At 42.1% G+C, this 18404-nt stretch overlaps 2 protein-coding genes and 1 long non-coding RNA gene across 6 annotated transcripts in view; 2 read left to right on the forward strand and 1 right to left on the reverse strand.

Moving 5' to 3' along the window:
• DIXDC1 (DIX domain containing 1) overlaps nucleotides 1-12286 on the forward strand; it is a 71605-nt gene extending 59319 nt beyond the window's left edge. For both annotated transcript variants that reach the window (XM_042959125.1, XM_042959126.1), the window contains 8 exons: nucleotides 298-390; nucleotides 470-541; nucleotides 1332-1421; nucleotides 1745-1906; nucleotides 2421-2487; nucleotides 7735-7840; nucleotides 8789-8897; nucleotides 9994-12286. In XM_042959125.1, the coding sequence (XP_042815059.1) occupies nucleotides 298-390; nucleotides 470-541; nucleotides 1332-1421; nucleotides 1745-1906; nucleotides 2421-2487; nucleotides 7735-7840; nucleotides 8789-8897; nucleotides 9994-10074 (780 nt within the window). In that variant the 3' untranslated portion in view covers nucleotides 10075-12286. The remainder of the gene's footprint in view (nucleotides 1-297; nucleotides 391-469; nucleotides 542-1331; nucleotides 1422-1744; nucleotides 1907-2420; nucleotides 2488-7734; nucleotides 7841-8788; nucleotides 8898-9993) is intronic.
• LOC107180650 lies at nucleotides 6421-15526 on the reverse strand. Of its 3 annotated transcripts, none has more exons than XR_006208546.1 (5): nucleotides 15453-15526; nucleotides 14933-15053; nucleotides 9913-10043; nucleotides 7235-7494; nucleotides 6421-6765 (listed from the first exon to the last, which is right to left on the reverse strand). It is a non-coding gene; the product is annotated as an uncharacterized LOC107180650 (long non-coding RNA). The 3 variants fall into 3 exon arrangements; XR_006208547.1 differs by having other exon boundaries at nucleotides 15482-15521; XR_006208545.1 differs by lacking the exon at nucleotides 15453-15526 and having other exon boundaries at nucleotides 14933-15316.
• Nucleotides 15527-15541: 15 nt separating this feature from the next.
• DLAT (dihydrolipoamide S-acetyltransferase) overlaps nucleotides 15542-18404 on the forward strand; it is a 29032-nt gene continuing 26169 nt past the window's right edge. The window contains exons 1-4 of the mRNA XM_007074852.3: nucleotides 15542-15939; nucleotides 16424-16525; nucleotides 16857-16981; nucleotides 17140-17293. Of these exons, the coding sequence (XP_007074914.1) occupies nucleotides 15661-15939; nucleotides 16424-16525; nucleotides 16857-16981; nucleotides 17140-17293 (660 nt within the window). The 5' untranslated portion in view covers nucleotides 15542-15660. The remainder of the gene's footprint in view (nucleotides 15940-16423; nucleotides 16526-16856; nucleotides 16982-17139; nucleotides 17294-18404) is intronic.

Genomic DNA, 18404 nt, shown 5'->3' on the forward strand with positions numbered 1-18404 from the left:
CTGAGAGGAGTCCAGAGCTAGTTGTCTGCAAACTGCAGTCTTCACCTTTCTGCCTAACTAGCACGGATGGCACGTAGTGGTCCTCCTACAGATGGTAGTTCCCTTCCTCCTTACTTTTCCAAGAAGCCTTTGCACTGGGTAAGATTACTACGGTGTGCGATGTCTTCTGTGTAGCTTGGGGGGAAAGACTCCTCCCCCTGAGGCTCGACTTTGCTCGAGTGAACTTGCGTGGCCCACAGGGAACTGTTGGGCATCCTTGGCTTTGCCACACATCTGCAAGCTCTGTCTCTATTGCAGAAAGAGCTGGGGCAGAAGGAGCGCCTCCTTCAGCAGCACCAGGCTAAGTTGGAAGACGCACTCCGGAAACTCTCTGAGGCCAGTTACCAGCAGGTGGGGACACAGTCAGCCACTGGCTTCCTTCCCCTTCTGCCCGAGAAAATCCTTTTCTGATTTAGTTTCTGATTTGCAGGTGGATCTAGAGCGGGAGCTAGAACACAAAGACGTCCTTTTGGCTCACTGTATGAAAAGAGAGGCAGATGAGGTAACCCCCGGCTCGGGGTCCCCCCTCCTGCATCTGCAAGGGCAAAGAGGGAGATACTCTTTCTGACTCAGGGCTGAAACCAAGGCTGCAGGTTGGTTTGTTAGGAGGCTGTTTGTCTGGTGAGAGGGTTAAGAGTGGCAGGTTCCAGAGGCGCCTGGCTGGCTCAGTCGGAAGGGTATGCGACTCTTGATCTCGGGGTCGAGAGTTCGGGCCCCATGTTGGATGTACAGTGTACGTAAATAAACAAAACTGAAAACAAGTAAAAAGAGTGCTGGTTTCAGACTAAGAAAATCTGGTTTCAAATTCCAGCTTTCCACACTTTTTACCGTTGTGTGACCTTGCTTTGCTTAGCTTCTGAGCCTTAGGAATAAGACGCATCTGGAAAAAGGATAGTCCTGATAGATCCACCTGGCACAAAGTCAGGCTCAAAAAATATTAGTCACTGTTCTTTTTTTTAATCACTAAAGTGAAGTCTGGAGGTGCTGGAGCCCCATTCTCAGGCCTTCCGGTGGCCAGGCTGAGGCTAGCTTGGGGCCCTCCGGGATGAGGTTACCATTTTGCTCATTGTTCGTGCAGCACTGCCTACGAAGTGTCGGGTACCGGGGTTACAGCAGTGAACAGAAGGGGGAAAACGTCTTTGTGCCCATTCCAGGCTTACATCCTGAGAGAGACATGAACAAATATACCACGATACACTGTCAGGAAGTGATCAATGTGAATCAGTATAAGACAGGGCATCTTGGTTTGCAGTGTCCCTTACAGCAAGCATCATGTCTTCTTGCTGCTATAGGTGACCAGCTACAACAGACACAACTCTCAAAGCAATGGTTTTTTCCTTCCAGCGGCAGGAAAAGGAGCTGCTTCCATCACTCACAAAGGGGTAGGTTCTTAGGATTTGAGTGCAGACCTCCACTTCCAGCTAAAACCACAAGAGTAGCCTGGCCATTGCCAGCGCACTAGGCCTTTGGTACCCCAGTTCCCTAAGTCTTGCATCTGTTGGGTGTGTGAAGGTGTGAAGCCCTAATTAAGAATTAGTGGGCAAACTCCTGTGGAGGAACATTTCTTAAATTCACACCTCCTCCCTCGAAAATAAAAGATCTATCCTGGAAGCCTCTCTCCTCTACCGTCCTAAGCCCGGCGGCTGGGACACGGTTAAGAATACGGCACTGCACCACGTCAGTGTGACCTCCTTTCTGCCCGCAGACCAGCGATCTGCAGCTGGTTCGAGATGCCCTCCGAAGCCTGCGCAATAGCTTCAGTGGCCACGATCCTCAGCACCATACCATTGACAGCTTGGAACAGGGCATCTCCAGCCTTATGGAGCGCCTGCATGCCATGGAGAGCCAGAAGAAACAAGACAGAAGGGTAATCCTCTTTCTGTGGTGTTTCTCTTAGGCAGGCTCCCACAGAACTCCGTTTCATCAGGTTTAATTGAGATAAAGGCAGGGCTAAAGACGCTGATCCTGTCAGAGTTTGTGGCTGCTTTTCTCTTTGGTTTTCCTCTCAGTGGAGTGGACTCTTCGTCATGGTGTGACTCTCCAGGAAGGGAGTTCATGATTACTCTTGCTCCTAGAAATTGCCTAAGTGTCTAAGGAATGGTGGTTCTTGACCCCACAGGGTCTCTCTTTACTGCTTATTCCCCTTCCCCTTTTCCCCTGAATGAGCTCAGCACTGGATGTGGAAATATGTGGGAAAATGCACTGGAAACTAGAAAGCCTGTTACAAATGTACATCATTAATATTAGGCTAAATGTGTCTAATTTGGTATACTGTGGAAGATGTGGTAGGAAAGTATATATTTTAGATGTACTTTTATGATTTAAATTTCTTGGATAAATTCTCCTGCTGATCATTTTAGGATTTTTGTGTGGCTCCTCAGGTTCGGGGCAAGTTACCAAGAACTCAAGCAGGTAGTGAATACCGGGAATCCTGGCCCCCTAATTCAAGTAAGTACACCTTATTGTTCAGTAAGGACTCGTAGCATATTAGATCAGAAATTTAGTATTTTTCTCGCTACTAACATGTTGAGAACAGAATTTTTCTTGTAGTACTTCACTCTTATGTTGTTGCTATAGCAATACAGTTGAATCGAGTTACTTCTAGAACTATGGAGACACATACTGTCATCATCACTACCATCACCCCAAGTACCATTTAACCACGTGCAAGATGCTGCTGACTCAGGCTAAAATCTCTTTGGAAAATATACACGATCAAAACATTTACATTGAACAAAGAAAAACGTAAAACAACAAAAACACACAGTCCCAAATAGCATAGGAAATTTCCAGTTCTTCCTAGAGGCAAGATGTTTAATTTCTTTGGAGATTTTCCTTAACACTAGGTGCCCTGGTCTTTCAGTTTAAGTCCCACAAAGGATTTGCGCCATCTAGTGGCCCTGCCTAAGAAGTAATTTAACCTGCTCTAAGCCCTGTCATTACATTTCTTTCCCCGTTCATTCAATTATGTTGGTAATCAAACCTGCCTGGTGATTTCTCTTTTATCGTGTATCTTACCTTTTGGTTTAATAAAGCTCACCTTTTATTATCTTTTACAGTGTATTCAGGCCAAATATAAAAGTAAATAATAATCTACAAAAACCAAATAGTGAAAAGCTGACCATAACCAGTCTTGTATGTTACATACATACACACACACACACATATACGTATATGTTTTGAAAACCAGATGAATAAACAACACCTAAAATAAAACACTTAAAGATATTTGCAAAAATATGAAAGGTAAAATATTTTTTGTAGAGTAAATAAAATAACATCTAAGCCTCCAGATATCTAATTATATTAGTACCAAGATTACTTGGTACTAACTTCTTTTCTCTTCAATTTCTGTTTCAATTTCTTTTTCTAGCATTGTTTTGAAACAGTCATTTCTGTTTTCTTGAGAGACTTTTTATTTTATTGTTATCCTCTGCAGTACTTTCTTTAGGCTAATATAAACTCCCAATGTAGACAAGTCTAAATATTTGAAAATTATTTTTTAAGTCTAAAAAATTCCTCCCTTCCTGGAAAAACCCTTTTGTGTATATGCAGTACTTATCCCCTGCAAATAAATCCCCGGCTGCTCATAAACCAGGGCGTTAATCTAATTTCTGTATTCACAAATAAGCTAAATAGTCTCTTCTCGGAAAATGAGAAGTGAGTGTGTAACTCACAAGCCCTCTAGCTACTGACTTTCTTCTTTTATTCCCCTACATCAAACTTTGAAAGAACAGTCCACACTTGTTCTTTTTCCATCCTTTCTTCCTATTCACTCTCAAGCCATCAGCTGGACTTTTACTCACTTAATCCACTTAATGTTCTTTTTATTGACTCACTGTTGACTTTCTTGTTGCCTCATCAAAGTGGTTACTTTTCAAACCTTGTCTTCCATTGACTGCTCAAAAGCATTTGCTATTCTTGAATAGTCTCCTTCTGTAAACATTCTTCCTCTTTAACTTCAGTGCCAACCAATTATGCATTCAACAAATATTTATCGAGCATCCATTGTGTAGCGCCATGTTAGACGCTCGAGGTACAGGAAGAAACAAGATAGACTTGGTACTTGCCCTTTTGGCGTGTGCTGTCTAGTGAACTAGATACGATCTCCTTCTCCTCTCTTCTCTTCTCTTCTCTTCTCTTCTCTTCTCTTCTCTTCTCTTCTCTTCTCTGTCGAACTATTGAATGTTGGTGTGCCCTGGGATCCATAGGAGGTCTAGACCTCGGCTTTTTCATATTTTCTTTTGGTGATCCCTTCCACTACCATGGCTTACATACTCTTATGTGCTGATTATTTTTAAACTTTAGTCTCTAACTCCAGCCCTTTTCTGAACTTCAGAGCTATATTTTTGAATGACAACTAGGTATCTCCCTGTAGGTAGAAGGGCACTTAAAACTCATGTCCAAAACTGGATATAAAACTATAGAGTGGGAAAAATATGGTGTATGAAGTCCAACAGATCTGGGGTGCGGTTTTGGCTCTCAGCAGGGTATGTGACCACAGGCAAGGGTGTTAAATTAACATGACTGCATTTTAGTTTCCTTGTTCATGAATTGGAGAAAATCTTTAAGGATTATGCACTTTAAATGAAATATTGTATGCAAATAATCTGGTGTAGTGTGTGGCATGTGAGAGGTGCAAGGCAAATGTTAATTGTCTCAAAATACCTTCCAGGTATTCCCCTCTGGATATACCCTGTTTTTCTCCTTTTTTATCACAGCCAAATCTCCTGAAAGAGTAATCCTCTCTCTGAATTTACTTCTTTTCTGAACTTTCACTCTAAGGGAAAACAATAATTATTTCAAACGTAGAGAGTGATACAATAGACTAGTGGAATAGAATTGAGAATTCACATAAAATCTTTAAGTCTGTGGTCATTTGACCAGCAAAGAGTCTCTTCAAATGGCGCTAGGACAACTGGGTATCCACATGCAAAAGAACAGAGATGGACCCCTACCTCACACCATGTACATAAAGTACATGTACAAAAAGTAACTACAAATGGATCATTGATACAAATATAAGAGCTAAAGCTATAAAACTCTTAGAAGAAAACATACGGAAAATATTCATGAGCTTGGGTTCTCAGATATCAAAAGCATGAGCAACAAAAGGAAAAATAGGGAAATTAGACTTCATCAAAATTAAAGACTTTTTTGCATCAAAGGACACTATCAAGAAAGTGAAAAGGCAAAGAGAATAGGAGAAAATATTTGAAAATCATGTCTAGGATACAAAATATATAAAAAATTCCTACAACTTAACAACAAAAGACAAATTCAGTAACAAATAAGCAAAGGATTTGAATAGTCACTTCTCTAAAGTCATTTCTCCAAAGCATCCAAAGACGCTTAAAAGGATTAGTCACTGGAGGTTGGGGGGCGGGGGCGGGGTTCCTGGGTGGCTCAGTCGGTTGAGCTTGATTTCAGCTCAGGTCATGATCTCCCGGTTCATGAGTTTGAGCCTTACATCCAGCTCTGTGCTGGGGTGTGCAACCTGCTTGGGATTCTCTCTCTCCCTCTATCTCTGCCCCTACCTGGCTCGGCTGGTGGGTGCGCTCTCTTGCTCTCTCTCTCTCCCTCTCTCTCTCAAAATAAATAAATAAAAACTTAAAGAAAAACAAAACAAAACAAAAAACCATTAGTCATTAGGGAATGCACATCAAAACTACAGTGAGCTACCACTTCACGCTCACTAGGTGGTTCTAAAGAAATGGAAAATAAGTATTGAGGATGTTGAGAAATTGGAATGCTCATGCATTGCTGGTGGGGATATAAAATGATACAGCTGCTGTGGAAAAGTTTGGTGGTTCCTCAAAAACCTAAATATAGAATTACTATATGAGCCAGCAATTCCATTCCTAGGTGTCAATACTCAAAAGAATTAAAGGCAAGAATTCAAAAAAAAAAAAAAAAAAAACAACTTGTACATAGCATTATTCACAATAGCTAAAAGGTAGAAACAACCCAAATGTTCATTACTCAAAGAATGGATCAACAAAGTCTGACACGTGCAGACAATGGAATATTATCCGTCCACAGAAAGGAATGAAGCACCGATAACATGTTGTAACATGGATAAACCTTGAAAACGTTCTGTTAAGTGAATGATGTCAGACACAAAAGGATAGAAGTTGGGTGAATCCTTTTATTTTTATTTATTTTTTAAATCTGGTTGTTTTTTTTTTAATTTTTTTTTTAACGTTTATTTATTTTTGAGACAGAGAGAGACAGAGCATGAACGGGGGAAGAGCAGAGAGAGAGGGAGACACAGAATCGGAAGCAGGCTCCAGGCTCTGGGCCATCAGCCCAGAGCCTGACGCAGGGCTCGAACTCACGGACCGTGAGATCGTGACCTGAGCTGAAGTCGGACGCTTAACCGACTGAGCCACCCAGGCGCCCCTTTAAATCTGTTTTTAAATAAACATAACTCTAGAGGAATTTAAAGATGGTGGTACACCAAAAGTAACCTTAACAAAAATCCCAATCCCAGCTCAGTTCCTGTCTAGATTAACAATCCCTACTAATGGCTGGGGAACAATCAGTGTGCGCATTTCTAAACAAAAACATTTTGTAAGTCACTCTCTACTGTCTTACATATGATGTCTGACATTCAGTAGTAAATTAGGAGACATCCACAAAAGCAAGAAAGACGCAAGCCACTGTTAAGAGTCCATCAGTGTCTATGCAAGAGTAGATTCAGATATGACAAGGATGTTGAAATGCCTAGAATAAGTTAAGAAAATATGTGTAAGTGGAATTGCAGGAGAGATTTTAGTATTATAACAATTACATTAAGTAGATTATAAGATACAACAATAATTGTTCGTTCTTATGATAAAAGTTTCCTAATTAGTCTTTTCTCCTCTTAAAGTCATAATCATAGGTACTTATTAATTAAAAATTTTCCTTAAGTACCTATACAAAGGGTAGAGATAAGATGTGGACCAAGGAATTTGAGTTAAAAACCATGGGACCCACACATATAGATCCTGTGTAGCCAAGAGATAAGGTAGGTCTTGTACCTTTATTTTTATTTTTTTAAGTTTATTTATTTATTTTGAGAGAGAGAGAGCATGCTAGCAGGGGAAGGACAGAGAAAGAGAGGGAGAGAGAGACTCCCACGCAGGCTCTGTGCTGTCAGCACAGGTGGTCACTTAACCAGCTGAGCCACCCAGGCACCCTGGTCTCGTACCTTTGGTACAGGAAGCATAAGGCCCCTTGGAATCTCGGTTTCTAACGTTACTGTGCTCCTGTGATTCTCGTCCCTGCTCATTTCTCTGTCCGTGGATTGCATGAGCATTTTCTCCCGCTGTCTGAATGTTGGCTGTGTCTGTAGCTCCTGCTATTGCGTCCATTCTTCCTTTGCTGAAATCTTGCCTGGCTTCTTTGACCTCTTTTGACTCTGAGCAACAATGCCTGTCAGGAAAGTTCCTGTTGCCTGCTAGAAATAACCTGGAACGGGTGAGAAATGGCTTCATGATAGTGTCCATGTCCGAAGCACCTCCTGGCTTTGTGGCCTCAGTGGTGACTTCCTGTGGCTCACGCCCTGTGGACGTGGTGTTTTGCAAGGGTGTGAAAGCTGTGCTGTGACCTCAGGCAGCTTCCTTCTCCTGGGACACTCTGAATAACTGGAACTGAGGGATGGTTGGGAGCACATTCGGTTCTGACCATAGAGTCTTTCTCTGATTGCAGAGTTGCCTCACTCACAGAGCTCTCCGGCTGTCAGCAGCACCTGCACTAAAGTGCTCTATTTCACTGACCGGTCACTTACACCCTTCATGGTCAATATACCAAAGAGGTGAGATTCTGGGATCGTTATTCCTCTTTTAAAAAGGACAGGAGGCAGAATCAGTAGTTACTGCCCATGCAACCATCTGAGCAGTGTTTGAGAATCAGTACAGTGCAGTAAGAATACAGGATCAGGGTTCTAGTCTCATTGTTACCACTAACCAGCGGCACTACAAGGGACATGTCTTGATCTGCTTCTGGGTACAGACACCGTAATAGCACTTCCAGTCCTGATACACAGATATGTTCCAAGTTAGGAAAAATAATTTTTTTAAGGGCTCATAAAATAGCTCCACTGATAGCCATAGATCACACACTAGCCCTCCAGGCTGTTCCTCACTGATCTTGGTACTGTCTGATGACTGCATCTGAGCAGTTGAGAATTCACATTAACAGCCTTCAAACATTCATTTATGCTCCCTTGTAAGGCAAATGGCTTTGAAAGAAAGATTTTTTTTTTTTTTTTTTAACTCTGGAACCAACTACTGAGAGAAGGAGTAGGCTGCCCCTTTCCTAGAGAGTTTGCTTACTTGTTGTGGGCTAGAGGGGAGCTTTCTGAAGCTGGAAGGATGAAGATGGTGAAATGGAACATTGTTGCAGAGAAGGAAATCAGAGAACTTAGACATATTGATGGCTCAGCAAATTAGATCTCCGAGACGGTATGTCTTATTTCCAGAGTAAAACAGGGAAAAGTGATTTGGCTGCTGCTGAAACAATACATCTCTTTTAAATTCCCAGATCACCCCAGATGGAATGCCATTCTCATTCCCTCATGGTGACTGGCTCCCTCAGCTCTGCTCTTGTAGAATTGTCTGGGTTATCAGGGGCAGGGACCTAACAAGGCCATGCTGTTTTTTCCTGGAGAGTCTTTGGCAGGGGCCTGGGTTTAAAGCTAACGTCTCATCTTTCCAGCCTACTGATGAACAGTCTGTTTTAGCGCTCTTGCCTTTTGTTGCAGGTTGGGGGAGGTGACACTAAAGGATTTTAAAGCAGCCATTGACCGGGAGGGGAATCACCGGTATCATTTTAAAGCGCTGGATCCTGAGTTTGGCACTGTCAAAGAGGAGGTACAGAATCCGAGGGGAGTCTGGGTGGTGTGCTGCTGATTCCCAGAGCCACCTCCTCAGGGACTGATAGCCAGCAGTACCCGAGTTCCCTAACCAGGTCAGCGGAATTTCCCAGAGCCTCAGACCACAGTCTGATTACCCTAGACCTAGATGGTCAGGGAATTGCACAAGGAGTTGACAGCTTCTTCGCTTCAAGGACTTAACCACTTTGACCAGACTTGGATACAGTTACTGATTTTAAAAAGGAAAGGACCTAAGCTTGAACAAAAGCCTGGTTGGGGGGGTCCCTTTTCTATGTGCAGTCAAATCTTAGAAACCTTTCTGCTTCCTACATAGAGTAAAATAGGTATGAATATATGGAACTGTACATTGTGATGGTAGTTTCTCAGATAGTGAAAATGAGGAACTTCTAGAAAATCACCTATGCTTATTCTCAACTCCTTGACTATATTCTTAGCCTACGCCTCTCTTTATAATCCATCTGCCATATACAGGGAAGAGAATTCTGGGTTCTGACATATTACAAGTGGTTGCATTGTGATTAAAGCTGATGTTTTATTTCATAAATATTTCCTCAACATGCTTTAATAGCCCTGTTGTATTGGTGGCTTAAGAAATTCATTGAATGAATGAATAAAAAGAACTGCATGTTCTTTTGGTCTTCTTTCTAACCCTTTCTTTATAATACTTGGGACCGAAATTTTCCCCTTTCTCACTTGTGTAATGCTTATGCTGCTGCTTTCTCCCAAGGAGCCCAAAGTGCTTCATGGTTAGTAATATATTAAATCTTATTGATCTCCATGAGCAAAGCAGAGTTAGGGATGCTTTTACCATTTCATAGATGTAGAACTAAGAATATATAGTACATAATAACATATAATAATGTATTGCATGCATTAAAAATATTAAATACATAAATATGTAGTTATAACTTTAGGGACAGAACCAAAGGGACATAGCCTCTAGCTTCAGGCTTTTCTCTATATTTTCTTATCCTTTATGTTTGAGATCTTACTTTTAGCAGCAGCAGTTTTCTAGTGAGAGTCACTGTCTTATCCTGTTATTTTTTCACTGTGGCTTCTTTTTCTTCCTCTAGGTTTTCCACGATGACGATGCCATCCCTGGTTGGGAAGGGAAAATCGTAGCCTGGGTGGAAGAAGACCATGGAGAGAATTAATGCTGAGTATTAGACTGGGGGCTTGTGGAACTTGGCACCCCCTGGCTGTTTCACTCAGGAAAGAGGACTAAAACCAGAATACACTAAGAAGTTTCTAGTTCGTGCTACCAAAACAGAAGCTTCTCCAAGTGTAACAGCCCCAGGCCAGTGCTGTTTCTGTGCCTGGTATATGTAGTACATTTTTTAAAACCCCTGTCAACTGTAGACCATGGGTCCATCTGGAGTTCCTTGTCCGTGGGAACACAGTGTTTTATTCTACTCTGAGGACAACAAACCAAAGGCCTTAACCAATGGGAATGGATGATCCCGCTCCTGTAGGGGCATGGCTGCTATTATCTGGAACCTGGGAATTGGATGCATCACCCCTGTGTGTTACAGTTTTATTTTAATTGGCCTCAATGGTTGCAGCAATCAGAGTCCCAGCATTTGTACTCACAGACAAGGCAAAGGTACCAGCTTTTTTGCTTCTTTGCAGCTATTGCAAACCAAGAATAACTCATGAGGCGGTACCAAAGATGAAAACCCACTCTTCAGGAATTTTTTGGACCGGACATGGATGGTGCTGAACTGTTGACTGGATGGAAAAAGCCCATATTGTGCTATACTTGCTAAAACCGCGATTGAGGAAGACCTTTGGCTGCCTCTTGTGTCTTAACTGGTTCTGCAACTTGTCCTTTAGCCCATGGAGGGCATGTTTCATGTACTGCCAGTTTTCTCTAGGGACTCTGTCACTGTAGAGCCATGTTTTCCCCTTCCAACTGATGAACTTTGTGTTTGAAAGGAAAAAGGAGTTTAAAGTCTCCTTAAAAATCCAGGCGGGTATGGAAAGGTGCTGCTACCCATATTTTCTTGACTTTCTTTCTCTCATGACTTCCTGTAGCTCGTGGCATCTCCTCTGCAGTCAAAAGGAGACAGACCATTAATTTTGGTATTTGTGATTTATGAGTACTGAGCATGAGTCACTGGTCTGCCCCTCCTCATTTCAAGGCCAGAGTTATTTTCTATTATATATTTAGTCTAGGTTGATCCTTTAGGGCACAATAGGAACCATGGGGCATGGAGCATGAGTTGTGAATGGCAGGGTTGATTCTGGGTAAAAAACCTAGAATCCTTTCTCATGTGCAACACTGTCCAGTGTAGAAGCTAAAAGAAGAGTTAAACTTTCAGAGATTACTGAATAACTAGGGTTTTCTCAGTCACTTACCAAACACCATCAACTAATCAGCCATATGTATATATATGTATGTACACACACACACACACACACACACACACACACACACACACACACACACACACACATATTCATTCCCCAAAGCAGTCAGCCTGTGACCACTGCCAACCAGAAGAGTCAGACATGTCAGTTCTGGGTTCTTGATCTGTCTGTCTCTATTTCATCTCCCTTTTCCAACTGTTTTAACAAACTACTCACTGGAGCTCTGAAATGACATTTTGTTGTTTTATATAGATGTGTCTTTTAAAAATAGTTCATGTTTGGAGAATTCTTTTGTACTCATTTGCCTTTTGTCTGAGAACCATGTCTATTTTTGTAACTTGAGTGTGAGTTCTGTATCTTCTCACATTCTGTATACTGTATCCATTTTCTAGAGAACCCAGTAGCTTTTATACAGGCTCTTCTCCTAGCCCTTGTGGTTTCAGAACAAGCTTTATTTTGTTACAAGTATGCTGATGACAACTAACTCCTGGTTCTAATTCTACCTGCCATTTTCCTTGTGGAGGTAGTTTCATGTTGTGGAGGTAGTTTTACATAATCTATTTGATTGCTCCTCTAGCAGATGGAAGGAGCTCATAAGATACCTGATATCTTTCAGTAAGTTCGCTTGATCTTCTCCTTTTGAAGAATTTCTCATCAAAAATGACTGGGAAAGTTTGGGACAGTCAGTCAAAAGCAAGAATAATACATTATGAAGCAAACAGAAGAAAACAGTATATTCTGAGTGTTTTTTCCCCCAGGAAGTCTGGAGTAAAAGTCCTCATGTCACCAATTTCTCTGTTGCATGAATTTTAGTGTTTTGCTATAAGACAGCATGAGAGTTGTCAGGCCAAAATCCGTTACTGTATTTCCAGTACAATTGATCTTGAATGTCTGTTTCTTTAGTTTTTACTTGTCAGTTTTCTTTGAGCAAACGTCCTTACCGTTATGGAGAATTTAACTTTTCAGAGAAAATTGAATGGAAGAAAAATGCCAAATTCCTTCACCTTATTTGGCTTTTATAGCTCTGTCCTTTGGAAGAGGAGATGCATGGCCTTAGTGCCTCTATAGAAATCTGAAGTTGAAGTCAGGGGAGAAAAGGAGATAATTTTTTCCCCTTTAGCTCATGAATCTCCTATGCCACAGGTAATAACGAAACACCCGGATTACAGGATGTCACTCCAGTAATTCTTGTGTACAGTGTATTGGCAATCCTCATTCCAGTTTCTGAAGACCAGAACCTTGTGAGGAAGTGTTGTGCTTTGGTTCCTTCTGGTTTGAATTGATTCCTGTTTGTTACTCTGGCTGCACTAGAAGCCTCTTGATTTATTCAGAGAACTGTCCCCTAGTGACATTTTTGAGGGATAGTCCATCCTGACACTGCTGAAATTCTCTTTGAAAAAACCAAGGGACTAGAATGTCTTGAGCTCAAATAACCTCTAAATCCTGTTAGATTAAAAAAAAAAAAAATGATCCTCTCACAAAAACTAGTTTAGAAGAAAGCTCAGTTCCTCAAAAGTCATCATTTAAAAATTGACAACTATTCTCAGTTCCCTAAATTAGCTGGAATTGAAACACTATATAATTTGTACCTAAAGAATTTGAGTTAAACTCTCCTTATTGGCATTCCTACTTACTACCATTTCAGCTCCTTTTGACCAGGATAGTTGAAAATTAGGGAAAACACATCAAATCCAAGAGGACTCTAATAATTACTGAAAAGCAATTATGGCATAATTATAATTTTCATTTTTTCCATAAAATAAGCATTATGATTGCACACTCCTATTGTCTGAATTTATGTAAGAGGTATAGCTTGCTTAAAATATATATGTAAAATTATATTTTTCTTAGAAACATGGATGTTTGCAAGCATTGCTTTCAAAGAGATTACCACCATGCATTCTCCCTGTTTTGTTTTCATGAAGACTGTGTTATACCAGAGGCTTCTGATTATCAAAGTGATAACCAGTTTTTTAACTGCCTGTATGTACCAGATTTGTGAACTAATTTTTAAAAAAGCAGAAAAAACCATGAATAAAATGGAGTTTGCAAACTAAATACCATTCATCATTTTCACTTGTGTTTATTGACCGAAATTAATCAGTAAAGCCATTTACATTTAGTGAAAGTCCATTCCCTCAAGTGATCTCCCTGGTAACATGTTTACTCATTACTTGGGGAGCGGAGATAAGGATTACTTCATTGCTATAGACATTTTACCGTTGTTATTTCAAATGTAAGCACAAAACATTATTACTGTCAAAGAAAATTCACTGACTTAGCACTTCTTTTGAAATTATATGTAAATGTGCAAACAAATAAGAACCTGAGCATCAACTATGTAACAAAAGTCTTTTTTTTTTTAATGTTTATTTTTGAAGGAGAGACAGAGTGTGAGCAGGAAAGGCACAGAGAGAGAGGGAGACCCAGAATCCGAAGCAGGCTCCAGGCTCTGAGCTGTCAGCACAGAGCCCGACGCGGGGCTCAAACCCATGAGCCATGAGATTATGACCAGAGCTGAAGTCGGACACCCAACCGACTGACTGAGCCACCCAGGAGCCCCTGTATGACAAAAGTCTTTAATGCAAAAGAGACATTAGAGACTTTCAAAAATGTGTATTTAAAACAACCAGGGGCACCTGGGTGGCTCAGTTGGTTAAGCGTCCAACTTCAGCTCAGGTCTTAATCTTGCAGTTTGGTTCATGGAGTTCAAGCCCCGCGAATGGCTCTGTGCTGACAGCTTAGAGCCTGGAGTCTGCTTCGGATTCTGTGTCTCTCTCTCTCTCTCTCTCTCAAAAATAAATAAACATTAAAAAAATAATAAAATAACAAAAGAAAACCAAACTTCATTAAAAAAAAACAACCAACTATTCAGTCCACTCAACAACTGCATCTCTTTCCCTGCCATCTCATTTTTTTACTTTTTACAGTTTCCTATTTGAGTATGAAATAGTACTGTCTTTAATTTTCCCAATGTTTAATTACTAGCAAAGGCTGACATATTTTCAAATGTTGGTTTTTCCTTTTTTTCTTTTTCTTGGTGTTCTATGACCATCTGTACACTGGGGACTTAGAGATCTAAATGCAGCTCAGAAATGAGGTTTGTTTTTTTTTTTTAATTACAGGATGATAATCCTACAGAAGCGTACCTAACAAATGTTGTAGGTAACTTCATTTAATTCAAACCACACGAACTCAACCTCTACTCTTTACCAGATACTATACTAAACTCCGGGGATACATCAAAGAACAATATAGACATGCTCCCCGCTCTCACGGGGTTATAGTTTAGTTTCGGTATGAAATACTTCAAGCATAACAGGGGCACCTGGGGGGCTCAGTCGTTTAAGTGTGGGACTACACCTCAGGTCGTTATCTCACAGAGCGCCTGAGCCCTATAGCTCGGGGCCTAGAGCCTGCTTCAGATTGTCTCCGTCTCTGCCCCTCCCCGTCACGCTCTGGCTCCCAAAATATGAATGAACATTTTAAAAATTAAAAAAAAAAAAAAAGAAATATGTCAAGCATAACGAAGTTTTTTGCGATCTAAAGGGATTCTATAGATTAGAAACGCAAATCTGTTTTGTAACCTTGTATCTTCCTACGCTTAGTCCCGTTACGGCACAGCCGAATGGGGAAACTAACCTTCCGTTTGGCTGCCCTTCATTTGGCTGGAAAACCTGTTCACTGGGATTGCCGGTTATGCTACAAACGCGAAACTAAAGCTTTGTAACCTCCCGCAGACTGCACCGAGTGAGGCCCACACCTGAGCACGGAAGGGTCAGGAAGGGCGGGAGCGGGGGTGGGGGAGGTTACACCACAGAAACGAGCTGACCCGCTCCGCTCGCCAAACCTTCCTCAGCGCCCCAAGACCGCGCCCTTGGCCTCGGGCTCTCAGCATCAGGCGCGTCCTCCCCGCTCACTTCTCCGCTTTTCTCAAAACTTGGCCACTCCCCTCAGCCCACCTCTCAGACCATCCTGCCTTTAGTAGCCGGCTCTTGCCGCCTTTTTAGGCCCCTCCCTGGCGGCTCCGTCTTACCCTGAGATGCCTTAGGACCCTTCCACCTTCCTACTCCTCCCTGCGTCTCATTTCTCCCAAACTTGCCCCTACGTTGCCTCCGCTGGAACACCCCTGCCCCCGTGGATCCAAAGTAGTCGCCCCTACCCGCTGTGGGCCACCCGTTAGCCTACTACCGGCAGAACAGCTGACGTTCCACCCATTTCTGGTCTGGGGAGGGGTGGCGCCGACCTTTTGGAGCCCATTTTACGACAATGTGCGGCTGCGCGGTGTGGCTGACGGCAACGCCGCACTGCTCTTGGAGAGGTCACTCCGGAGACGGCGTTGGTTTTGGGGTGTGGGGGTCGCTGGTAGTATGTGGCGAGTCTGTGCTCGACGGGCACGGAATGTGGCCCCAAGGGCAGGATTCGGGGCTCGGTGGACCGCCTTGCGGGAGGACCCGGGAGCTCCCTGCGTGACCCCGCGGGCTGGCGCGGCTCCGGCTCGTTGCAGCAGCGGGACCGCGGGGTATGGCAGGGTCCGCGCACTCTGCGGGTGGAGCCCCAGCTCGTGGGCCACACCGAGGAATCGCCTCGCGCTGCAGCTTTTGGGATCGCCTAGCCGCCGCTGTTACAGCCTGCCCCCGCATCAGAAGGTGAGCCCCAGACCTGCCCTTCACGGGAGCCAGTTTGTCCTTCAGGGCAGACTTCTTGGCGTTGGAATCTTCTCTCTGAGTCTTTAGTGATCCTCCACCCCGTTCCTAGTATGTATCATTTGTCCTTTCTCCAATACCCACCTTTGCTCTGGCTGTTGAGCTTATCTTTCTGATCTGTTTATTCTATTGAAGGGAAAGAATTCCAGGCTTCCCTCTCCTGGTCTAGTCCATTGAAAGAAGGGTTCCAAACCTGAAGCTATTTGTGCAGTGTCTGCTGAATTAGGTGCTCTGTCAGTCCCGCAGGATTGTGGAGCAGGAACCCTGTCACTGGAGAACTGGTGGCAGGAACTCCCTTTCTGTCCCCAGTGCCCGGCATGAGATGAGACTCAGTACACTCTTCGCATTAAGTAAAATTGAATGAAATATTAAACCAGACTGAGAGATAACATTTTTAAAATTTATTGTTTCTCCTTTTTTCCTCCAGGTTCCATTGCCCTCTCTTTCCCCCACAATGCAGGCAGGCACCATAGCCCGTTGGGAAAAAAAGGAAGGGGAAAAAATCAATGAGGGTGAACTAATTGCAGAGGTAAGTTGTTTAAAATATGGAAATGAGTCAGAAGGAACTGGCTTAGCTACACTGAGTGTTCGCTTTCCGGATAGGTACTTACTCTTTTTGCTTAAGAAACTTAGATGGTTTTTACAACCTGATATTAGAGAAGGTTGATTAGAGATGCTGTCAGCAACTAGCCAGACTGATTTTTAGCTAAGGTGTTTTTTTTAAATAATTCCTTTCAGATCTATAATAAGAGGCTTTATCTTCACATCTTCACCAGACTGTTGAATTGTGTGATTCTAGGCACAATCTAATAAATTTCATACTGGTAGCACGAGCTTAAGCTCCTGCTTTGTGTTAAAAGGTCGAAACTGATAAGGCCACTGTTGGATTTGAGAGCCTGGAGGAGTGTTACATGGCAAAGATACTTGTGGCTGAAGGTACCAGAGATGTTCCAGTTGGAGCAATCATCTGCATCACAGTTGAGAAGTGAGTAGTACTTTGGTAATTTGTGGAACTTACGTGCTTGGTGGAGTATTTAAACCCAGAATTGAGAAAATAGGAGTTAAAGGTTTCTAATTCTACTTTTCTAGGAGGTAAACTTGCCTTATAACTCCCTGTATTTACGCATTCCTTCTCTTCCTTAGGCCTGAGGATATTGAGGCCTTTAAAAATTACACACTGGATTCCGCGGCAGCACCTACCCCGCAAGCAGCCGCAGCACCAACCCCCGCTGCCCCTGCTTCACCACCCACACCTTCTGCTCAGGCTCCTGGTAGCTCCTATCCCACTCACATGCAGGTGAGCCTCAGCCTCTGGGTGTTTGCTCTAGAAAATTTATTGTTCATTATTTTTCATCGATGGCTATCCCATCCTGGACAATGGTGTTAAATATGGCTAGCTCTTGTCATTTGAAAGTAAGTTGAGATTGAAACATGAAAATTGAGTTTTACTCCTAGCTGTTATTTCCAGGTATATGAACTAGGACAATTCCTTTAACCTTTCCCAACCTCCACGTGGTAGACAAGATAGTTCTTGGCAGTGTTCATTCAAGAACATTATAGAGTGTTTAGTAGGCCTCACACGTTATCTATTGAATAAAAGTCATCAGTTGATGTTTTTCTTTGACATATGGTGTTTTTTTCTAAGAGTGGGTGAAGTAGTCCAGTAATATTAATAAATGAGGAAACTGACAATAAAGAGTCAGTGTAAAATAAACATATATAATAGCATAGCAAAAGAGCTGAAGTGAATAAATAGTAATCACTGTTGGTTCTGTTAAATCTGTTTCTAAGAGACTAAAGCAGTTTATTAGATACTAGGGTTATCCCATGTATATTTGTGTTTTGAATATTGGAAATGGGTAAAAAAGCAGCTGGCCTTTTTCTGAAGGTTTAAAACTAAAACTTTTCTTTCACCTAGTGTATTTGTAGACATTTCTGTATAGGAATCATTTTCTTTTTTGGGCATGATGTTCTTCTCCGTGGTCTGTTGTTAATAGACGTTTTGTGCAATGTTGAGTTCACACATTTATTTCATCCTGTTTAGCAAACTGTCTCTCACTACATAAGACTCACTCATTTTTCTCCATTTTCTGTGTGTAGCTTTGTGTGCAAAGTGTTACAGTTGTGTCTTAATTATCCTTTAAGATACTGTGTGGAGATTATTGGCCTCACTAGTTTTTAAGAAGTAGGTGGAGATGACAACTTCTGAACAGAAAAAAACATTTAAAAAAGTTTGTAATTAGCATTCCAAGTTTGTGTTTCTTCTTTTTCGTGCCTTCCTGAGGCTTTATTTGAAATGATTTTTCTCTCAGCATAATCCTGGTGTTGAGAGGAAGCAAACAAAACCCATAATAACGGAGTAAAGCGTCTAAATTCAGTGGACACACAAGCCATACGAATGTCAAAGC

Source organism: Panthera tigris, chromosome D1 (genome assembly GCF_018350195.1).
Source record: "Panthera tigris isolate Pti1 chromosome D1, P.tigris_Pti1_mat1.1, whole genome shotgun sequence".
NCBI classification, from domain to species: Eukaryota; Metazoa; Chordata; class Mammalia; order Carnivora; family Felidae; genus Panthera; species Panthera tigris.